This window comes from Pimephales promelas, chromosome 20 (assembly GCF_988280905.1).
Source record: "Pimephales promelas chromosome 20, fPimPro1.hap1.1, whole genome shotgun sequence".
Classification (NCBI taxonomy): Eukaryota; Metazoa; Chordata; class Actinopteri; order Cypriniformes; family Leuciscidae; genus Pimephales; species Pimephales promelas.
The window spans coordinates 29,512,678-29,534,323 of record NC_142788.1 but is presented as its reverse complement, the minus strand read 5'-3'; the positions used below and the strand labels follow the sequence as shown (position 1 = coordinate 29,534,323).

Genomic DNA, 21,646 nt, shown 5'->3' with positions numbered 1-21,646 from the left:
CGGTTTTCAGAGGAATTAACAGACATCAATCAGATTAGTTTGGCACAACGCTTGATAAACCAGCAGCCCGTCTGCTTTTTCACGTTTCATTAAAGATGATCTACTTTATTTTTTATTGCTTTTCACCGTATTTCGATATGTCTTATAATTGATTATGCAAGCTGGACACAGTCCAGATTTATTAAATCAAACAACGTTCTCATAATTTCATGATGCTTAAATGTATTGACATTTATCTTGAGTCTTGAAATGTGTGCTGCTACACTCGGAACACCAAATAATAAAATCAAGTCTATTTTAGGAGAGGAATCTGGCTAATGCAATTTAGTTTACAGTAGGTAGCAAGCTGTCAAGAAAAACAAACCTTGGCCGACTGTTTATCTCTTCCACACTTCTGCGTTTAAAAAGCCAGTGCTGTCATTGTCCAGTCCAGCTATGTTTGGAATAGCATGCGATATTATATGCACACACACTGTGCACAGTTGTTATGAATGTGATTTTTCTATACGCAACAACAACACCCAGATGACCTATATGACACAATGAGCAGCTGCATGTGAAACTGTATCCCACAATGCAAAGCACTCGACTTGACGTATCACGAACGCTACGTTCCAAGTTAATGGCTAAACGTATCTTTAGAAAAGTTCACAATGCTGTTGCAGATTAAATATGTGGATAACTTTGAATTAAAATATTTCGTGAGGTTAGATACTCACTCAAACCCCTTTATCTAAACGTCTCTTCTTGACCATCAGACTCGCACGTCTGCCATGTTTGTAGTTTTTAACACATTTTATTCGTGTTTGTAGTTCTAATGGAATCCTCGTCCATTGTGCAATGGGTTGTGGGTAGCACGGATCTGCACTAACTGGAAAAAGTAGATCTTTGAAATACTTACTTCAACATACTAGGATTTGGGACACACTTATTCTAATTTCGAATACTATTTAGGATAGATCATGTACAAATTAGGACGCAGGAAAAGACTTAATATATAGAAAGATAGTGCACTCATAAGATTAAGATATTTTACGATTTTTTAGATTTAGTCCGAGAGCTTTCTGTCCCTCCATTGAAAATGTGTGTACGGTATACTGTCCTTGTCCATAAAGGAACTAAAGACATCATCAAAGTAGTCCATGTGACATCAGTGGGTTAATAACAATGTTTTGAAGCACCACAACAGAACCGGATTACATTTTTGGGTGAACTAACCCTTTAAATGTTAGTGTGGCAAGCCATTTTTGAGATTTCAAGAATTCCCCATTCATGTAGATAGGAGTTGTTTTTTTGAATGCCCGAAACAGCTTTCCAGAGGTGTTGCAAATATGGCCGCTGAGTGAACAGGATTTCCTTGAAAGGGACTTTATCATTCCTGATGTGATGGATGAATTGAAAGTAATATCAGCCACGATTTTTAAATCTCTTTCAGTCGACCAGATTACCAAAGACAAAATTAGATAACTTAGCTTTCTGTATCATAAACATGGAGCAAACTGTTTCATTTCCCTCTTAAAAATAGTGGGCAGAATATAAGTTAGTCCCTTTAAAAAAACAGTCCAACAACTCCCACCGACAGCATGTTATTCATTGACCAAACGACCTGGCATAAAGGCACTGAATTCATTATTATCTTCAAAACTCATAAGACAAAATCACATAATATCCAGAAAAGGACTTAATTTTCTCCTGCTATATTATGTAGGCCTAATATGTTGATTTAAAAGTCTTGCTGTTGCATCAAAAGCAGTTTATAATGGCATAAAGATGCTGTATCTTAAAAAAAGATATGAAAACTGGATATAAAAAGTTAGTCAGTGTGTGGGTTTAGTAACGATAGAGAAACAACAAACACACTAAAATAACGATAAAGCGGGCATGCGTTGTGTTCTTTGTGTTTCAACCAGTAATAAGCCCAAACACGGTCTGTATTCAGCAAATAATATCAAAAAAGATCAACCCGCGACTGCCTAAATCTAAATTTGGGGAACTAGTCTAAAATTGCTTATAAGCATAGACAGTAAACGCTTATAAGCAGACTTGGCAACTGCTGAGGAGAAGTGAGAACGAGCGCGCAAGCGGGGATTCTGTGTGACGCACGAAAACAGGGATTCTGATTCGACCGCGTCAATGCCTTAAGCCCCGCCCCCCGACCAATCAGTGCGCAGCGAGTGAACGCCTCGAGCGCGTCTTTCTCCAATCCCGCGTCCTGAAAGCGGATTACCGGATCGGTTCTTTTTCCTCGACTCCTCGAGACGTGGATGGTGGGATCTGTTCAACGGAAGGATATTATAGAGGGTGGGAGGAAACATCACGGAACAAAAAAAGAAAAAGAAAAACCCTTTCAGTGGATCACTTAATTGCGTCTTTTCTGTTCTACGTGACGTGATGGAAGTACGGCATCGACGGTGATCGCTTTACACCGAGAGGAAGAGGAAAATGAAAAGGTGTGTGGATTTTTATACCCGGAGTGAGGGGAGCGAGCGCGCGCGCGCGCAACGCCTCGAGACGGATCGCGTGTGCTGCTGGTTCTGGCATGTGCTCGGGGTCAGAGGAAGTCACAAACATCACATCTGATGTTAGCGAGATTTAGCGTCACAGAAGCTTTTCAGTTGATCATTTTAATATTTGATTTCGTGATATTTTGATTGCATTAGCAGGTTAGCTCATGTTAGCATGTGATGTTGGCTACTGGAGGTGTGTTTAGAATGATGCATCCGTCTAGACAGGCAAAGCATGACAGCATTTCCTACCTAAACATGACAGCTTACACTCCTGGCATGCTGATTTTCATGTTTATGCTGCCTTGGGGCATTTAATGCATCTGGGTCTATGGTTGCACGTGTGAGATCTGAATCTGATCACACACACACACAATGGCCAGTTTCTATGCACCGTGTTTTGAATTAGGTCACATGCATTTGGCAGGAAGGGATAACTTTGAATAGTGTTTGCATAGTTTTTAAATCTCCCTTGATTCGTGCTGAAAAATGAAAGGTACAGGGTCCAAACACAAGGAATGGGTTAGCTATTATTTTGCATAATCTCATGCAAATGAACGAGATTGCATGGAACATTTTGTAAATGCTGTAATGCATTTATAATATGTTTGAAAGGTTACTTTCTGCCGAATGGACTAGATTGTCCTACTTTTAGCCAAATGCTTCTCTTGTTAAACATGTGGTCTGGACTGGAGAGATGTAATCCTTATTAGGGTGTGTGTTTTTGATTAATTGCACAAGTCTGCATGTGATGAAAGGAGTGTGATGTAGTCTCTGTAGTGTAGTCTGTTACACGTCTTAATTATTTAAAGGGATAGTTCACCCAAAAATGAAAATTCTCATGTCGTTTCAAACCTGTAAGACTTCGATTATCTTCAGAACAAAAATGAAGACATTTTTAATAACGTCTGAGCGCTTTCTGTCCCTCCATTGACAGTCAACGCAACTACCACTTTGACGCTTCAAAAAGATACAAAACACAGAGATTGTAAAACTAATCCACGTGATTTGAGCGGTTTAGTCCAAGTTTTCTAAAGAGATTCTAATCGCTTTATACGAACAGATTGAATTTAGGCTTTTATTCACATATAAACATTCTTCAACTCGCACATCAGTAAACAGAAGCTCAAGCATGTTCGCTGGATGTGCAAGAACCAATGAGGTTCATTCTCATGTTATGCTTAAAGGAGTAGTTCACTTTAAAAAAAAAAAAAAAAACTTTTGCTGATAATTTACTCACCCCCATGTCTTCCAAGATCGAAAAGAAATTAAGGTTTTTGATGAAAACATTCCAGGATTTTCTCCATATAATGGACTTCAATGGGAACCAAAAGGTTCACGGTCCAAAAGACACTTTCAGTGCCAACTGCAAACTGTTCAAAAGGCTTTAAACAATTCCAGATGATGAATAAGGGTCTTATCTAGCGAAACGATCGCTCATTAAAAAAAAAAAAAGTTTACGTTTTATAAGCTCAAATGCTCGCCTTGCTCTGTTCTGTGATGCGCGTTCGTGACTCTCCTGTTTGAACTCGTTCATCAAAATGAACGAATCTTTTCCTGAGTCAATTCGTTCATTTTGTTCGCTGAATGAACCAAATGACATGAAAATCATGAAAAAAGATTAGTTCATTTTGAATGATGAACGAGTTCGAACAGGAGAGTCACGAAAGTGAACTACTCCTTTAATGTTCGAGTCTCTGCAAGAACCAATGAGGTTTGTTCTCGTGAGTCAACCAGGTTCGGTTGATCTTCTGTTTATATTTGCTAACCCAGGGACAGAAAGTGCTTAGATTTCATTAAAAATATCTTTATTTGTGTTCCAAAGACGAACAAACGTCTTACAGGTTTGGAACAAGTAAATTATGACAGGATTTTTATTTTTGTGTGCACAAATCCATGCTTTAAATCATTTACTCGCCCTCATGTTGTTTCCATTGCAGCACAAAGTAATTATTAGCTCTTATGCATTAAACAACAGTCCGCAGTGACCATGTTAGTCAAGCTCCAAAAAGCATCACGAAACTAGGAAACTAGGCCTAGATCATATTGACTCAAGCAATGGCTTTTTAATAGACGCGGTCACGATGAAATGTCATATGAAACATATGTTTTTCATACTTTCTCCTCACTCAATGAATAAATTGGAGCAGCACAAAAGCCAGTAGCTACATAAAATCATAATTTCAATTTTGGGTGACTTTCATTATTTTAACAGCGACTCTTTAACACTGAAGGAGAGAGAGCCAGTGCTGGCACTTCTCAAACTCAGTTTGCTGGTATTTTAGTGCCTGTCCTCCGCGTTCACAGAAAGGCCATGCGAGGTTTGGCAGGGGCCCCGGGGCAAAGCGACTGTCTCTAATGCGTTAATCTGGCCTGAGCCTTCCCTGTACAGCCAGAACTGTGTCATAAACTCATATCACCCTCAGTGCAAAGTACCAAATATTAAAAGCAAACTGTGTTTTATTCACGCCTCTCGACTGTTAAAGTTCCCGAGGGAGTCCTGTTGTAATTAATACGGTGCTGCATTGAGATTTGTTCTCGGTATAAAAGTGTTTAATTAAATTGCCACTGCATCTCAGAGAAGCAATGCTGAAGTAAGTCGTTCAATAGCTGTCAGTGGAAATAATTAGCCGTTGCACTTTCGTTACTATGGGGTTTGTGCTTTCCTTGATGGCATCATTTCCATGCTATTAGTGCATTACTGTTACCGATGATCATGCTTTTGACTCTTTCGAGTGCCATAGTGTAGCTTGTAGGGCTTTTTTGAGGTAAATGTGACTACATTTTTTACTAGCTGTTTTATATTGATTAGAGCCCGACCGATCAAGGATTTTGAAGGCCGATACCGATACAAATATTATTGGGTTTTAAAATCCGATATATCGGCCGATTATTATTTTTAGTAAGTTGTGCTGTGTCTTACAACGTACCTTCTAATGTTCATTCATGTCTAGGTCAACACACACCCCATCAGACACAAACACAGACACATGTATATAATCATATTTTATGCTGTAACTAATATTAAAGAGGCAGGAAAAAAGGAGAAAAAAATATATGTTTATATATGTGAATGCGAATTTAAAATGGGTCATTTATGTAGAAGAAATGTGGAATTATTTTTTGAATTTGGAGCTTTCTAGACTGAGAAAAGCCAGAACATGTATTTTTGGCTAATGTGGATGAAAGACAACAACTCCCAGAACGCACTTGCTTCGCTGCCCTAGGAGGCCACGCCTACCGGTAACAGAGCGCAGTCGTTAAACAACAAGTCTAGGCTACTAGTGAGTCTCCGTGATGAGTCTGCCCGAAAATGTGTTTCGAGATCGTCCAAAATCTCCGGGATTGGGCTTTTGCGTTCTATAGTCGCCATTCATCATGTTTACTGTGGCGAGCGGGACGAGTGAGGGCCGCGGGAGAACGCCGCGAGGCCGGTGGCGTGATTACCGATGAGCGACACCTGTGAGACGCACCGGTCTCGTATCTCTTACGGAGGAGCGGGAATTTTCTTAAACGCACATCAACCGATCACTTGTTTAGCGCTCATGTAAACACTACATTCAGATCCACCAATGGAATGAATTCAGTCAGATTGAAACAAAAGCTGTGCATGTAAACAATGAATGGCGACTGCAGAAAGCAAAAGCTGAATCCCGGACATCGACGGCCGGACATGTCTGGAAAAAAGAGGATGGTAACCCCTAAAGTTACTACTCAGCTTTCTCCACAGAACAAGAGCCTGCTAGCTTAGCTTACAAACAAAGATGGCCGACACTATGTGTTCATTCTGTGAGTGAGATCGCCCTCTATGGGCGGGTTGAGGACATGCGGGACGGCCCCGAATACTGACTGTAGTCTTTAGCCTCTGGACAAAAAATCCACCGATGACAGAAAATTACGATTTTCGTGTCATTGGAGGATTTTTCCAGACAAAAAATACATAAATCTCTCGTCTCAGGGGGATATGAGGGTGAAAAGCATAGTAATTGCAAAATACTACAGGTTTCTACTAATACAAAGCTTAATGCTAAATCCTGAAGTATCACTTTAAGGATCGGTTCTTTGGATTTTAGAATCAATATCAAAATTAGAATCCATTAAAATCAAGAAATCGATATTTGTCCTAGTAGGTGAGCAATAATCCATTTATCCATCAAATCGTCCCGTGTCATATTATCATTAATCTGTATTACCAGTCCAATCGTCACAGACTGCTGGCACCAGACGGAGAGCACAACACACACTGGACAATGCCAGTCATCTGTGCTAGAGAGAGGAAACAGATTTATCCAATATTGTCTGAGCTCCACAGTGCCCGCACTGGACTTGACTGGCACTGAGTCCTCTGTACAGCACAAGATAGAGAAGTATTGTTCAGCAACTGACGGATATTAGCCCCGATTGTTCAGTAACACGACTCATTGTGCCTGTCGCGAAACCCCTATTTTATAGCCATGTTCTTCATCATTGATTGACATAACACAAATTTTACATTTCATGACTAGTGTTTGATATTAGGGATGCACGATATATCGGCCAGCATATCGGTATCGGCCGATATATGTTCATTTTTAATGTTATTGTTATCGGCCTGGTAAGAAAATGTAGCCGATATAGTAAAGCCGATAAATAATGTATTATTCCCTTCAGCTGAGACACTTGTTGAGCAATGTTTGTTTTTGAATTTCTTGAAATATGTTTGAAATCTCTTCAGAAATTTTAAATACGGTTCGGTACAACATGCGCACCGCAAATCTGTCATATCGGCTATACAACACTATAATGAGAACATCATTATAATTGTGCGCTTGGGACGTGGATTTAATTGTGAGACTTTTGTGTTTGTAATCAGGCTCTCAAAATTAGATAAAAATTTGGATTTAAGTTTATCGGCAGATATATCGCTTATCGGCTTTCAAATATAAAGAATTATCGGTATCGGCCAAAATTTTTATATCGGTCCATCCCTATTTGATATGGTATATGACCAGTGTTGGGCATGTTACTTAAAAAAAAGTAATTATAGTTATAGTTCTCACAAAGCGTTACATCATTATAAAAGTAACTAATTACCAGGAAAAGTAACTATCGCATTACTTTTTAATAAAATGTCAAATAACTTGGATGCCCCCTATATTAAATGTTGAACGAATGAAATGACACTAAATAAAATAAGTTATTATTATTACTATAATAACATAGTACATATATAATAACATTGTCACTATACTACTAAGTACATGATACTTATTTTTTGCTTTGGAAAAAAAAATTATATACTGGTCAAAAGTTTAGGGTTGGTAAGATTTTTTTTTAATGTTTTTGAAAGTCTCTTCTTCTCACCAAGGCTGCATTTATTTGTTCAAAAATATAGTAATATTTTGAAATATTATTACAATTCAAAATAACCATTTTATATGTGAATATATTGTAAAATGTAATTTATTCCTCTGAATAAATTTTTAGCATCATTACTCCAGTCTTCAGTCACATGATTCTTTACAAATCACTGTAATATTTGTGTTTAATGCCATCACACTAATTCCTAGATCCTTTCTTTTTGCTTTTTTGCCATAAAATATTTTTTTAAATTATTATTAATTTAAAATAATCTGATAATTATTTAACAGATATTGTCTTTAAGATTCAATCTAGTTTAAGACATAGTTCCAGTTATATGCCGCTTATACTGACTTTTTACAGTGGCATCATTTGTCTCATCCAGTCTTATTCATTGTATTCATTGTTTTGTGTTTTATAATGTGAAGCTGTTTGTGCACTGATATATTTCTTCCCATCGGTTTACATTGGCCTACACAAATTTGAATTTCCATATTTTTAAGCAATTAGGCCAATAGATTATCAAACAGACATCGCAACATTTCATTTCATAATAAATAAAACATTTTGGGGTTGAATTTCAAAAGTAACCGTATGGTGATATAAAATGACTCATAATGGTGATCTAGAATGACTCATACCGTACGATTATGGTCATGCCGCCCACTATCTTGTACAGGTTCAGAGCAGCTTCTTCTACACTGTTCGGCAGGCTAATAATACGGCGTCAAGCGTTATCATCAGGGTTCGTGACACGGCGTGCGAAACCTGGAGTCTCGTCAGCAGATTGTAGGCCATGTTTTGTTGGCGCAAGCCAACACATTCCTGACGCGGTCTGCCATCAGCCGGCATGAGAGGAATGCTGTCGAGATTCTAGTATGTAAATGCCTGTCTTTGTCTCATCTCTTCCTGATGAGAGCAGAGGCTGCTGGGAAAACAAAAAAAACTTGTGACATTCTGAAGAGACTTTGTATTGGTTGTTTCTGGGTTGGTGAGAAAAATGTCAGTAAACTCCAGCTCACTGTACATATGTTTTTGCATTGTAACTATTATTTTAATAGTTCTTTAATTCAATATTTTAAAAATAAATGTGATTAGTTAATTATTAATAATGTTTAAAAGACATTAAAAAGTCGAAAATGTAAAAAGGTCCTCTTTAAGTATCCATTTAAACAATAGTGAGAACTAGGGCTGTCAACATGGCTGAAAAGCTTCTTTCTTAATTATTAGCAAAATTGTGTCCTAAACCAAATCAAACATGTTATATTTAATTGAAATGAAATGACATTCACTTTTAAAACAATTGTTCTTAAATTAAAATATAATTTACTTAATGTGCATGCAAAGAAAATTAGATAACAGGTAACCTGAGAAAACATGCATACGTTAACAAAGGGCTGTCAAATTTCAAATATTTGAAAAATTTGAATTTGAATTTTTGGTGTGTCAAGACATGCGAGACATGCATCTGACACCAAAAATTCGAATGCATGGTGTTTCGCATTCAAATGTGCAGTTTGTTTGTTTTTTTGTGACGAATATTTAAAATTTGAATTTTTATTTGACAGCTCATAGTTCTTTAATTTAAAAAAAAAATGAAATTGTTATTAGTTAATTGTTAATGCTGATAGATAAGCAATATAATAATTGCATATAATCCAATCAAAACCAGTCATCACCAAAAAAAAAGGAAAAAAGTGAATACATTATTAAGTCAAAAATGTAAATAGGTCCTCTTTAAGTATCGCCTTGGTACTGAAGTAAACTCTAGTGAGAACGTTCTTGACGGTCCATCTTCCTGTCTTTTTTTTTTAGTCTCCACGTGTACGGCTGTTTGTAAGAAGGCTCCTCCTCCTATTCCTCCACGCATCACCTCCAAGCCCTACATCTCGGTTACGGTCCAGAGCAGCACCGAATCGGCCCAGGACACGTACCTGGACAGCCAGGACCAGCGCAGCGACATCAACAGCCAATCGGGACGCAGCAACTCCTCCGACAGCCTCGCCAGCTCTCGAACTGGGAGTTTGGCCAAGAGCGTCAAGCGGCCGCCCATCCCTGCCCCGCGGGAACCCGTCCACCTGCCCAGCGCGAGAGTGACCACGCCCCCTCCCGCCATAGTCCCGCCCTCACCGGATCCCAGAAGCGAGCCTGCGAGTCTCACGCTGGGACCTGACGAACCACAGGCTCCGCCCAAGAGGAAACTCTCATCCATTGGTATTCAGGTGTGTGCATAAATATTTTAATGTTGTCGTGATTGCTATTGGATTGCAGTTTTGGTATCTGGTCATGTGACGTCACTGCCATTGGTAGTCGCTGCTCATTTGCATATGAGCTTGAAGTCTGCTCAGATTTGTTGCGTCTCCTGTAGTTTCGAAGCAACTTCTGGTTGTCACTGTGAGCACAGTTTTAGATATTAAAAAGCTGTTTTTGAGCTACATTTTAAGATATTTTGGATTTTACAATTTATTATTGTGGTAAAATAAATGCCCTTCTGTACTGTGAAGGGCCATTTAAGATTAGGGCTGAAACGATTAATCGACAATGTCAACAATTTAAAAAAAAAATGTCGACGATTATCTTTCTTGTCGAGTAGTCGTTTGATCTCGCTTGACCTAATGTAAGGGCGTGCAATATCGCGATTTGACCGCTACGCCGCTGTGGCGTTAGAGTGTAATGCAGCCCTTTACAAATACTATTGCGGTAAAAGAAAAAAACAGCTCTAAGTTCATTAAAACAACTATTACTAAAGCTAAACTGATTATTCTTTTTTTATATTATAGTTTTAACTAATTGAACAACACTGAAAAAAATAATATGCTTTATCTAATCAATAAAATTGTGGCAACATATTATAAGCAATATTATTAATTAAATTGTACAAATTAGAATTAATTAGAATGTTAATTTGATTAACTATTACTCAATTCTAATTTGTTCAATTTAATAAATAATATTGCTTGTCATCTGTTGCCACAATTTTATTAATTAGATAAAGCATATTCATTTTTACAGTGAATCTGAATAATTGTTTCAAACTTACTGATTAGCCGGCAAAATAATCGACGATTGATCATCAAAATAATCGTTTGTTGCAGCCCTATTTAAGATATGTATTAGATACATCTTATGATGTCATGCGTACAGTTCATACGGTCATTGATCGGAACAGGCTGATTTGTTGAATGCACAGTTGGCTTGGATATGTAAATGTGGGCAGTCGTATGTTAATGAGCTCATGCATGTGACATAGCATGACTAATTAATTCATTTAATGCTCTGGGGAAACTAGCGAGGGAGGTTTGATTAATAAATGTTAAGTACGTCACATAATACGTTGCTTTATTTCTGAAGAGCGCGAAAAATCCAGCTTTGCGTCAAATGAGCTGTTAAGGCCCTTGCACACCGAGTCGTATTTGTGATTGGGTGGCTCTAAATTGTCAACACCATTTAGACTGCTTGCTGCGGATGCGAAAACTCAGAAAATCGAACCCGATCAGATTTTTTTTCATGTATTTATTTCTTAACGTGCGGATGTGAATTTAGTGCAAGGGCCTTTAGTGATGCGTTGCACTAATTGTACGAGGAGATTTGAGTTGTATCATAACTATTGTTTAGCATTAGTTTTGTTGGATTTAGTGTTGTCAAAAAACTCGGTACTTTGGTACCAAGTCGGTACTAAAAAAAAAAATGTTACGCTACCAGCTTTTCTAGGTACCGAGTACCAGGTTAATCCAGTTCTGTTCTAGACGCGATGTCTGAAACGTGCACAGTTGCGTCCTCTTTATAACGCTGATATGGCTCTCTGTCTCTGAATCCACTTGTTGAAACGAAAGGAGGAACGAGCCACATATGGAAATATTTTGGATTAGGCTAATGTCACGTTGCCATAAGAGGCCGATTACATGCAAATTCGCAATTTCAAATATAGGCGCGATTCAAGCGCGCTCCTAATAAAAACTCGTTGGCGTTGCATAGCAACGACAGACGCCGCGTGAGAGCAAGCGCTTTGGAAAGAATAAGCACGCGCAAAAATATAATTAAAAAACACGCGCGACATGTGAACGGCCTCTAAAGTGCTTTCGGGGTAGTTTTACGAGTACATGAGCACAGTAGTATCCACCCGACACCAGAGTACTACTGGTATTGTCATTTAATGTCAGTGCCAGTTCTAGGCGTATTCTTGCCTTTATAACTCAGCAGGTTTAAAAAGCCTTTTTAAAATTACAAATGAATGCAGTTTTAGATTAAATAAAAGGACAGTCAAGTCAAATAAAACATGTTTTATGGTAATGCTACAAAGATACCATTCAACAACATTACTTAGTTCACATCAACACATTGAGTGAACAATATATTTTTACAACATTAATTAATGTTTGAAAATGTTATTTATTACAAACACCTGATTGTTCATGTATGTTCACTTAATTCATTGTGCATTAAATAAATAATGGATTAAAACTGTTAGTGTATACTATTGTTTATTTTAGGTCATTTTATCTAATCTTTTTCTAAAGTGTTTATAATACAAATGTACAGTTTCCATACTTGTAACCGTGATAAACACTTAAATATATGTAAATTTAAACTAAGCTTTGGTACCGAAATTGGTACCGAGAACCGTGAATTTTAACTGGTATTGGTATCGAATACTGAAATTTTGGTACCGTGACGACACTAGTTGGATGCGTCTCAGACGAGTGTTGTTTTGTCCGCAGGTGGATTGTGTGCAGCCGGTTCTGAAAGAGGAGCATACTCCCACGACCAGGTTCCAGTCCATCGGGGTTCAGGTCGAAGACGGCAGGCCGTGAGTTTTGCACCCTTGAGCGCTGTGGAATTTGATACGGCAGCACTTCTCTCTGAGAGTGAGTGTGTGTGAGTCAGCTTTCTCAGCCATGTATGGTGCTGGAAACACTCAGAAGTAACGATTGAGTGTAGACGGCAGGAGATAATGAGATTCTGCTCTATTTTCATATCTTTGCATCTCTTGTCTTTAAGTATGCTGTCTCCCACACACCAGCTGTCTGTCTTCCTCCCGGCCTACCTTCCTCTTCAGCTCCTTCTCTTTTCTTCCTAAGACGGTCAAGTGTGATGAAGCATATCGAACAGCTTGCTATTTTTTTCTGCTTTATTAACATTTAATTGATATTCATAGATTGATTTGAAGTTCTGTTTGTTTGGGTTTTGTTCGAAGCGATTTTATTAGAGAAATAATGTTGAAGAACATGGCAGTATTTTGGAGGATTGTTAATTGGTTTGTTTTATTTTTCTTCCTTTCTCTCATCTACTATTCTTTATTTTTTTATTAAACATGACAGATTTGTTTCATATATATGTGTATATATATATATATATATATATATATATATATATATATATATATATATATAATATTTATTGGTGGTGATAAAAGAGAAAAATTTAAAAAAATTAAAAATTAATTAAAAAATGCTGTAGTTAATATTTTATTTTTCAATACTTTTGTGAAGAATACATTTGTTGATACTTTACTTTTGTGAAGTCAGTAGTTAATATGGCACACCTTTTAATAATAATATCAATAAAATAAACATATATATAGTTTTTTTATTGATATTATTAAAAGGTGTGCCGTATTAACTACTGACTTCAGAAAACAAGCATTTTTTTTTAATTATTAAAAGAAATATATATGTGTGTGTGTGTGTGTGTGTGTTATGTTATGGTAAAATGAATTTATTGGTGGTGAAAGAGGAAAAAATTATTGTTGAATGGTTTTTAATAATTTCTGAAAAATTCTTGTTTTGTGAATATCAATAAAATTAAACAAACAAAAACTATATATATATATATATATATATATATATAGTTTTTTATTGATATTATTAAAAGGTGTGCCATATTAACTACTGACTTCACAAAACATGCATTTTTTAAATTATTAAAAGAAATATATATATATATATATATATATGTGTGTGTGTGTGTGTTATGGTAAAATGAATTTATTGGTGGTAAAAGAGAAAAAAATTATTGTTGAATGGTTTTTAATAATAATTTCTGAAAAATTAATGTTTTGTGAACATCAATAAAATTAAACAAACAAAAAAACTCTATATATATATATATACTCATACAATTATATAACTAAAATGTATTCATTAATCTGTGTGTGTGTGTGTATATATATGAAGAGTTCAGATGCAAAAGCCTCTAAATGCCATTTGAAATTTTCTTCTTTAATGATGATTTTTATCAAACTTGTATATTTCAGTTCAGTAATTTCACTTAAATAACAATGATAATTACCTATTAATTGTTATTTCAGTGAAATCACTTAACTTAAATAAACAAGTTTGATAAAAATCATCATTAAAGAAGAAAATTTCAAATGGCATTTAGAGGCTTTTGCATCTGAACTCTTCATATATATATATATATATATATATATTATTAGCATCATCATTGTTATTATTTTTGCCCAAGTACATTCAAGCAGTCTTCCAGCATATCGATTTTTTCATAATGGATTCATAATGGGAACTAATGTAGATATCCAGCAGAGCCGCGTGTGGACCTGCTGTTGAACTGCTGCGGTGTTGCTCAGTGTCTCCTCTCTCCGTGTGTGTCTAGACTCAGTCGCTTCACGAGCATGGCGTCGAGACAGGAGACGACGGAGACCGAATCCCAGGAGCAGAACGACGGTAAACCCTCGGAGAGTCAGACGGCCAGCCGGTCCGTGGAGAAGCTGGACCCGGCTCTGGACCCGTCCTCCCTCCCCCCGCCGGACCCCTCTCTGCAGGCCGGGACGGGGAGCGTGAACGGGTCCGCGGAGCAGCCCGGGGGGTCGGCGGGCCTCAGGGACGGGCGCTGCTTCCAGAAGCTTCTCCAGGCCGAGACGGACCGCATGGAGGCCTGGTGTCGACAGATGGACCTCGAGACCAAAGACAAACAGCTGTCAGAAGAGGGTGAGATGCTCGCTCGACACATAAAGGGAGGGTTCACCCAAAAATTTTAATTAGCCCATAATTTACTCACTCTGAGGCTGTCTTAGGTGTATATGACATTCTTCTTCTTTAGACGAATACAATCGGAGTTATATTAAAAAACAATTCTGTCTCGTCCAAGCTTTAAGTGCATTCATTCATGATAAAAGTGCTCAAAGGATTCATGATAAAAGTGCTCTCTCTCTCTCTCTCTCTCTCTCTCTCTCTCTATATATATATATAGATGATAGATAGATAGATAGATAGATAGATAGATAGATAGATAGATAGATAGATAGATAGATAGATAGAGATTTAGTTATAAAAAGTAAAAAAAAAAAAATAAATTTTGGTGTGTATATATGTGTATATTTATATATATTTATAGTTATATATATATATATAAAACTATATATGTATATTTATATTAAATATACATATATTATAATATTTATATATCATATATATATTATATACATATATTATATTATACTATAAATATACATATATTAACTATATATGTATATTTATATATATATATATATATATATATATATATATATATATATATATATCTGAAAAGTTCAGATGCAAAAGCCTCTAAGTGCCATTTGAAATTTTCTTCTAGAATGATTTTTTATCAAGCTTGTATATTTAAGTTCAGTGATTTCACTTAAATGGCAATGAAGATTACCTATTAATTGTTATTTAAGTGAAATTACTGAACTTAAATAAACAAGTTTAATAAAATCATCATTAAAGAAGAAAATTTCAAATGGCATTTAGAGGCTTTTGCATCTGAACTCTTCATATATATATATATATATATATATATATATATATATATATATATATATATATATATGAATGTATGTATATGCTCACATTTTAAATAAAACAAAATAACTAGAATAGCTGTTAGAAACTGTCATTGCGTTTAAGAAGAATGTCACCCTGACGTAACCAATGTGAATGACCTTAAATGACCTTTAGTCACCATATTTAAGTGAAGCTGATTTCAGACGTTCTGACAGACTGTTATATAGTGTTGTCTGTCAGTGCCATTACTACTGATGTAAATGTGCAGGAAGCTGCTGGAAATCGCATCGATGTTGTCAGGAGCTTCCCTTTACAGACGCGCATCAAACGCCCTGCGGATCCGTGAAGAAAGGATGATATCACTCTCTCTCTAAACGTACGGCCTCATTAATGAGCTTTAATCAGAAACGGCTCTCTGTTGCCTGCTAATTTTGGCTCCTCGAGCCTGTGATTAAAGTCATTAGGTTTGAACCTGGCATGAAGAGAGAGAGAGAGAGAGAGAGAGAGAGAGAGAGGGGGGAAAATCAATGGCAGCTTCTGTGACATAATGCAGAAGTGATGGTGTGTTTCTCACTCCTCCACAGCCGGCAGATGCTAACGTAATGAATCAATGTTTCTGCTGTGTGTGTGGTTTGACTGACGGCACGTTGTCAACATAGAGATAGTAGGGCTCAGTATTGACTCGAATTTCATGATTTGGTTCGATTTCAATTCACTAGCTTGCACTTCGATTCGATATAGATTAATTTGTTTGTGTATATATATATATATATATATGAATCGGGTACAGTACATGGCAAATTTTCATGAGGAAAAAGATCAACTCTAAACTAACGCTGTAAAACTGATTTGTATAAATTAATAAAGTTATGATCCTAACTTTATAATGGCATAATTATGTTTCTACTCCAATTAATTTTTTGAAATACAAAAAAACATTAGGGATAGACTATATATCGCCACCGTATCGGTATCGGTCGATATATGTAATTTTATCGGCCCGATAAGATATCGATAATTTTATCGGCCCGATAAGAAAATTTGGACGATATATTAAAGCAGATTAATATTAGATTATATCCTTAAGATACGCACTGTTTGCCATGGTGGTTTTGAAGTACTTGAAATATGATTTGAATCGCTTTAAAAAGGGGAAAATACAGTAAACTGCTAATGTGCAGCACAAGTCTGTCATCGGCGACAAAATTATAATATAAACGCCATAATTGTGTGCTTGGGACATGGATTTTAATGGTGAGAGTAATTTATGTAATCACACCCTCAAAAAAATATATAAAAAAATTGGATTTAGATTTATCGGCCAACAGTACCGATTATCGGCTTATAAATATAAAGCGTTATTATCCGTATCGGACAATTTTCACATCGGTTCATCCATAAAAACATTTATTTAATAACTATTTTTATAAAAAACTTTTTTTTATATACTAAAGTCATTGAATGGCTTTGTTGAGGTAAACATAACATTACATTCATAATATGTACGTGACACTGTTTACAAGCTGTATTATGGACGTCTTTCTGCGGTTAAAGCACATGAGATATGATAAGGATTTCAATAAGTTGTACTGCATCTTTTAACAACCTCTTATGTTTATTTGATGCTGTAACTAGTAGTAAAGCTGAAGAGATGATCATCTGCTTGAGCGGAGGCACTACAGCGATCTGCCACGTCACAGTAAAGAGCAACAAATTGGACCGAATTTGAAATCTGAGACTTATTCATATCAAAAGTAACAAAGCAAAAAGCTTATTGTGATTTATCCGATATCGGTTTATAAAAATGAGAATCGATTAAAATGGATAAATGGATTTTTTTGGCCCAGCTATAGATAAATAGCAGGCTTACGAAGAGTGTGTGTGTGTGTTCCTGTAGTGTTGGGAGAGGTCCGCAGTGCCGTCGGCTGCGCTCAGCTCTTGATGTCTCAGAAGTTCCAGCAGTTTCGGGGCCTTTGTGAGCAGAACCTGGTGAGTGTCCTTAAAGGACCTGCGTATCCTGAGTCTTAAAGGTTTTTTTTTATGTTTTTATATATATATATTACTGTAATTGAAGGATTAAAAAATGTTTCTACTTAAATTACATAATTGTTATGAAAATTTCACAGTGCAAATCTGAATGGTCATACAAAAATATAACATGATAAAAGTAACATATATTTATTTATTCTTTATTATTTTATGAGTTATAATGATTTTTTTTATTTTAATTAATTAATTTAATTTCATTTGTATTCAATTTAAATTTAATAATCTTTCTTTTTATTTTGTTAAAGCATAAAATGTGTGTATATGTGTGTGTGTGTATATATATATATATATATGTATATGTCTTTTTATTGTATAATAATTATATAGATATATTATTAAATAATAATATATCTATATAATTATTATACAATAAAAATAGACATTTATTTATATATAAATGTCTATTTTTATTGTATAATAATTATATAGATATATTATTATTTAATAATATATCTATATAATTACTTACAATAAAAAAATCCTTGTTTCATTCAATCCTTGTCCACCTCCATTTATTCATTAAATTAATATTTAATGATTATGCGGTAATTTGAAAGAGATTGATGTGAAGAAGTGAAATGAACAGACTGAGAAGAACAAGTATATATGGACAGCATTTGACATTTGGAGACATTTGCAGTTAAATTAAAGGTAATAAATCACAACATGAATCGAAGTTTGTGTTACTGCAATACATAGCGCATCACAAAATGTTTAAAATAATCAATAATATCTTATTGTGGCTTTATTATGCTGATGTAACAGGCCGCAGGATGAGGACAAATACCATCCAATAATATCTTGCTTAGTTGTCTTACTTCCAATCTGTTGGATCAAATCTAGTCCGCCGTTCTTCTCTCCTGCTTTATACTTTCTTTGACTTGGAAACACAGCAGGAGTGCTGATCATCATCCCAGAGCCGGTCATGTGACTCATAGAGCTGTGGAAGCGCCCTCTGCTGGCGGCTGTCCTGTGCTGTAGTGTGTGTTCTGTTACACACAGGGTCTGGAATTAACTCTTTTCCCACCGGACAATTTGGCAACTTGATTTTTAGGTTACTGGACATTCAGATCTTCTACTAACCCTACATCACAACTAGGGCCGTCACTTTTGTGAAAAAATCCTTTTAATGGACAGATGTTCTCTTCCAGTTTCTTGTTTGTTTGTTTTTCTGTTGTAAGTATTTAAAAGTGCCCTCAAGCTACGAGTGTGTGATGTGTGTGTTTCCGTCAGGACGTGAACGCTCAGCCGCGACCCACCGCGCAGGATCTGGCCGGGTTCTGGGATCTCCTCCAGCTGTCCATCGAGGACATCAGCATGAAGTTCGACGAGCTCCACCTCCTCAGGTCCAACGACTGGAAGATGTCTGAGACCCAGGACAAAAAGGTCCAACTCATGTACCTTTCCAACATCCTAACGCTTCCTTTTGCTTGTTTAACCAATGTGAAGGTAGAATGAAGTTCTGGTTTCTGGTTCGACTTCAGTGTTTAGTTGGAGCCGCCCATCCTCATTATAAGGTCATGTGATAAAAGTGATGATGCTTGTAAAAAAACAGGCATAATTAGTAATATCTAGTGCAAATGTAGTAAGTGTAATGTATTTTATATGTTAAGAATTAATTAAATATTCAATTAATATTGTAATCAATAGTTGATTTTATTGTATTTGATAATGTTAATTCTTCACATATAAATACATTATTACACTTACTCCATTTGCACTAGATATTTATATGTTAAGAATTAACATTATTAAATTAATATGTAATCATTAGTTTTTATTATTATTAATTTATACATATATTTTGTATACTGCACATTATGAATTTATTCCATTGTTTTTTATTCTACATGAAATTCATAAAACACTTGTTTTTTTATTCTAAATTTATGTATTTTCAAATCATTTAAAATGTAATGTTTATTTTATAAACGTATTTTATATTTGCTTTTTTAAGTAAATGTAATTTTTATTTTAACGTTATAAGCTAGCATAGTGTATTTTAATATTCAAAATTAATGTTAATAATGAAATAGTTTTTCAAATTCATTATTAATAACGTCGTTATCAATAATTCTGCTTAATATTTCAATTATAAAGAAAATATTATTCATTTTTTTGCTTTAATTTGTATTGTTTAAATCTATAAATATATTATTAAATATTTAGTGCGTGTATCTGTATATATATGTATGTATATATGTATATATATATATATATATATATATATATATATATAATGTAATATTTAAAAGTGTTGTGTATTTTAATAGTGCTAATTAATATTAATGATTTTTATTAATTTATTAATAAATAGATAGAGTGCGACTTATTGCAAAACTCATATATATAAATATAAATTATTTTTATAAAAAATATAAAATATATTTATTTATTTATTTTCTGGTGTAACTAGGGGTGCAGGATAATATTTAATACTAATTATGAATTTTTATTTAATTATTGAATTATTGTAATGGTTAAAATTGTAAGTAAAAAAAAAAAAAAAGATAATCCTAAATAATAATCCTATTTGAATTGTTGAATGCTATCCTCAGGAGGAGAAGAAGCCAGCTCCAGCGCACACACCAAAGAAGACGGTAAAGATAAAGCCCAGCGGCGGGAAGGAGAAGAGCCTGGACTCTGTGGCCGATAAACAGCGTCAGGAGGCCAGAAAGCGTTTAATGGCGGCCAAACGCGCCGTTTCCGAGCGGCAGAACTCCGCCACCGAGAGCGCCGAAAGCATCGAGATCTACGTCCCCGAGGCTCAGACGCGACTCTAATGAACCACCAAACCATGAACTCCTCCACTCCTAGAGACGCTCATGGACACGCTTGCGGAGCCGGAGCGCACCACGCCTGGATCTAAAGGTGAACGGCCGGAAACAACGAGCAAAAATAGTAATAAAACAATAAAAAGAGCGACAAATTGAATTTGAACGCTTCCGCGTCGCCGCTGCCACTGAAGAACCTCCTGTTGACCGTTTGTTTATATGGCTTCCCCTTGTTATAATTATAAATGTCATAAAAGTTAACTATCTCATGGAATATATCAAGACTTTGTCTGTAAATTGTGCTAATATCTCTTGATGATGAAAAGAGCGCGTCAGATCTCAGACCCTTTACTCGCGTCGCGTCACATGACCCACGGACAGCATGCACTCAGGATCCTGCACGTGTGCACTTGTCTTTCATCAGCGCAGTCTTCCCGTTCTCACAAACACCTTTCTTTTCCATTTTTCCCGGCTCCGTGGAGCGCCGAGCACGGACACGTGACTTTTATCACTCGATGTGAATGTTCTGATGGTACGGCAGACGCTTGAAGTCTGGAGCGAATCACCGCAGGAAGTCGTAGAATAGCACAGGAAGCAGATTTTAGCACTGTTTGGTTCACGTCACTTTTCACTCCAGTAAAATTGAATGCAGAAACGCATTTCAGCTTGATTTATTTTCCATTTTTATTTAATAGGCTCCAAATATGTGACCACTCGACTTTTATGATGAATGTTTTTAAGACGTCGACAATGACAATGTCCAGATTTGACTTGGACCAACTGCCTGTCTGTTGTGTATTAATATTAATATTATTTTAATTCATTCCATGTGTTCTTCAGCACGGTTTCCTGATGTTACGGTTCCAGCGATGGCCGTACGACCGTGTCTGTGTGACCAATTAGAGCCCATCATTTGTGATCAGATGTTTTTTTGTTTTTTATTAGTAGTATTTTCTTTGACAGATATTAAAAACTTCCGTTACCCAAAACTCAGCTGATTTTTAGTTAGGAAAAGTTGTTGCGGTGTCAGATTTCCATCAGATTTTACTCTTTTCAGTGTGTTGTTGACCAACAGAAGGTTTACTGGGTATTTTAAACTGGGTTCAAAATACACTCTTCAGATCTGGGAGAATCACTGCCGGTTTGTTCATGTGCCGAATTACATAAAATCATAATATACACTATCTGGCCAAAA

General features: G+C 35.9%; 1 protein-coding gene across 2 annotated transcripts in view; it reads left to right on the top strand.

Moving 5' to 3' along the window:
* The window catches only part of dlgap4a (DLG associated protein 4a), a 148,544-nt gene extending 127,104 nt beyond the window's left edge, over positions 1–21,440 (top strand). For both annotated transcript variants that reach the window (XM_089124466.1, XM_039652552.2), the window contains 6 exons: positions 9,660–10,066; positions 12,563–12,651; positions 14,457–14,791; positions 17,526–17,617; positions 18,911–19,063; positions 20,236–21,440. In XM_089124466.1, the coding sequence (XP_088980592.1) occupies positions 9,660–10,066; positions 12,563–12,651; positions 14,457–14,791; positions 17,526–17,617; positions 18,911–19,063; positions 20,236–20,460 (1,301 nt within the window). In that variant the 3' untranslated portion in view covers positions 20,461–21,440. The remainder of the gene's footprint in view (positions 1–9,659; positions 10,067–12,562; positions 12,652–14,456; positions 14,792–17,525; positions 17,618–18,910; positions 19,064–20,235) is intronic.
* The last annotated feature ends 206 nt before the right edge of the window (positions 21,441–21,646 follow it).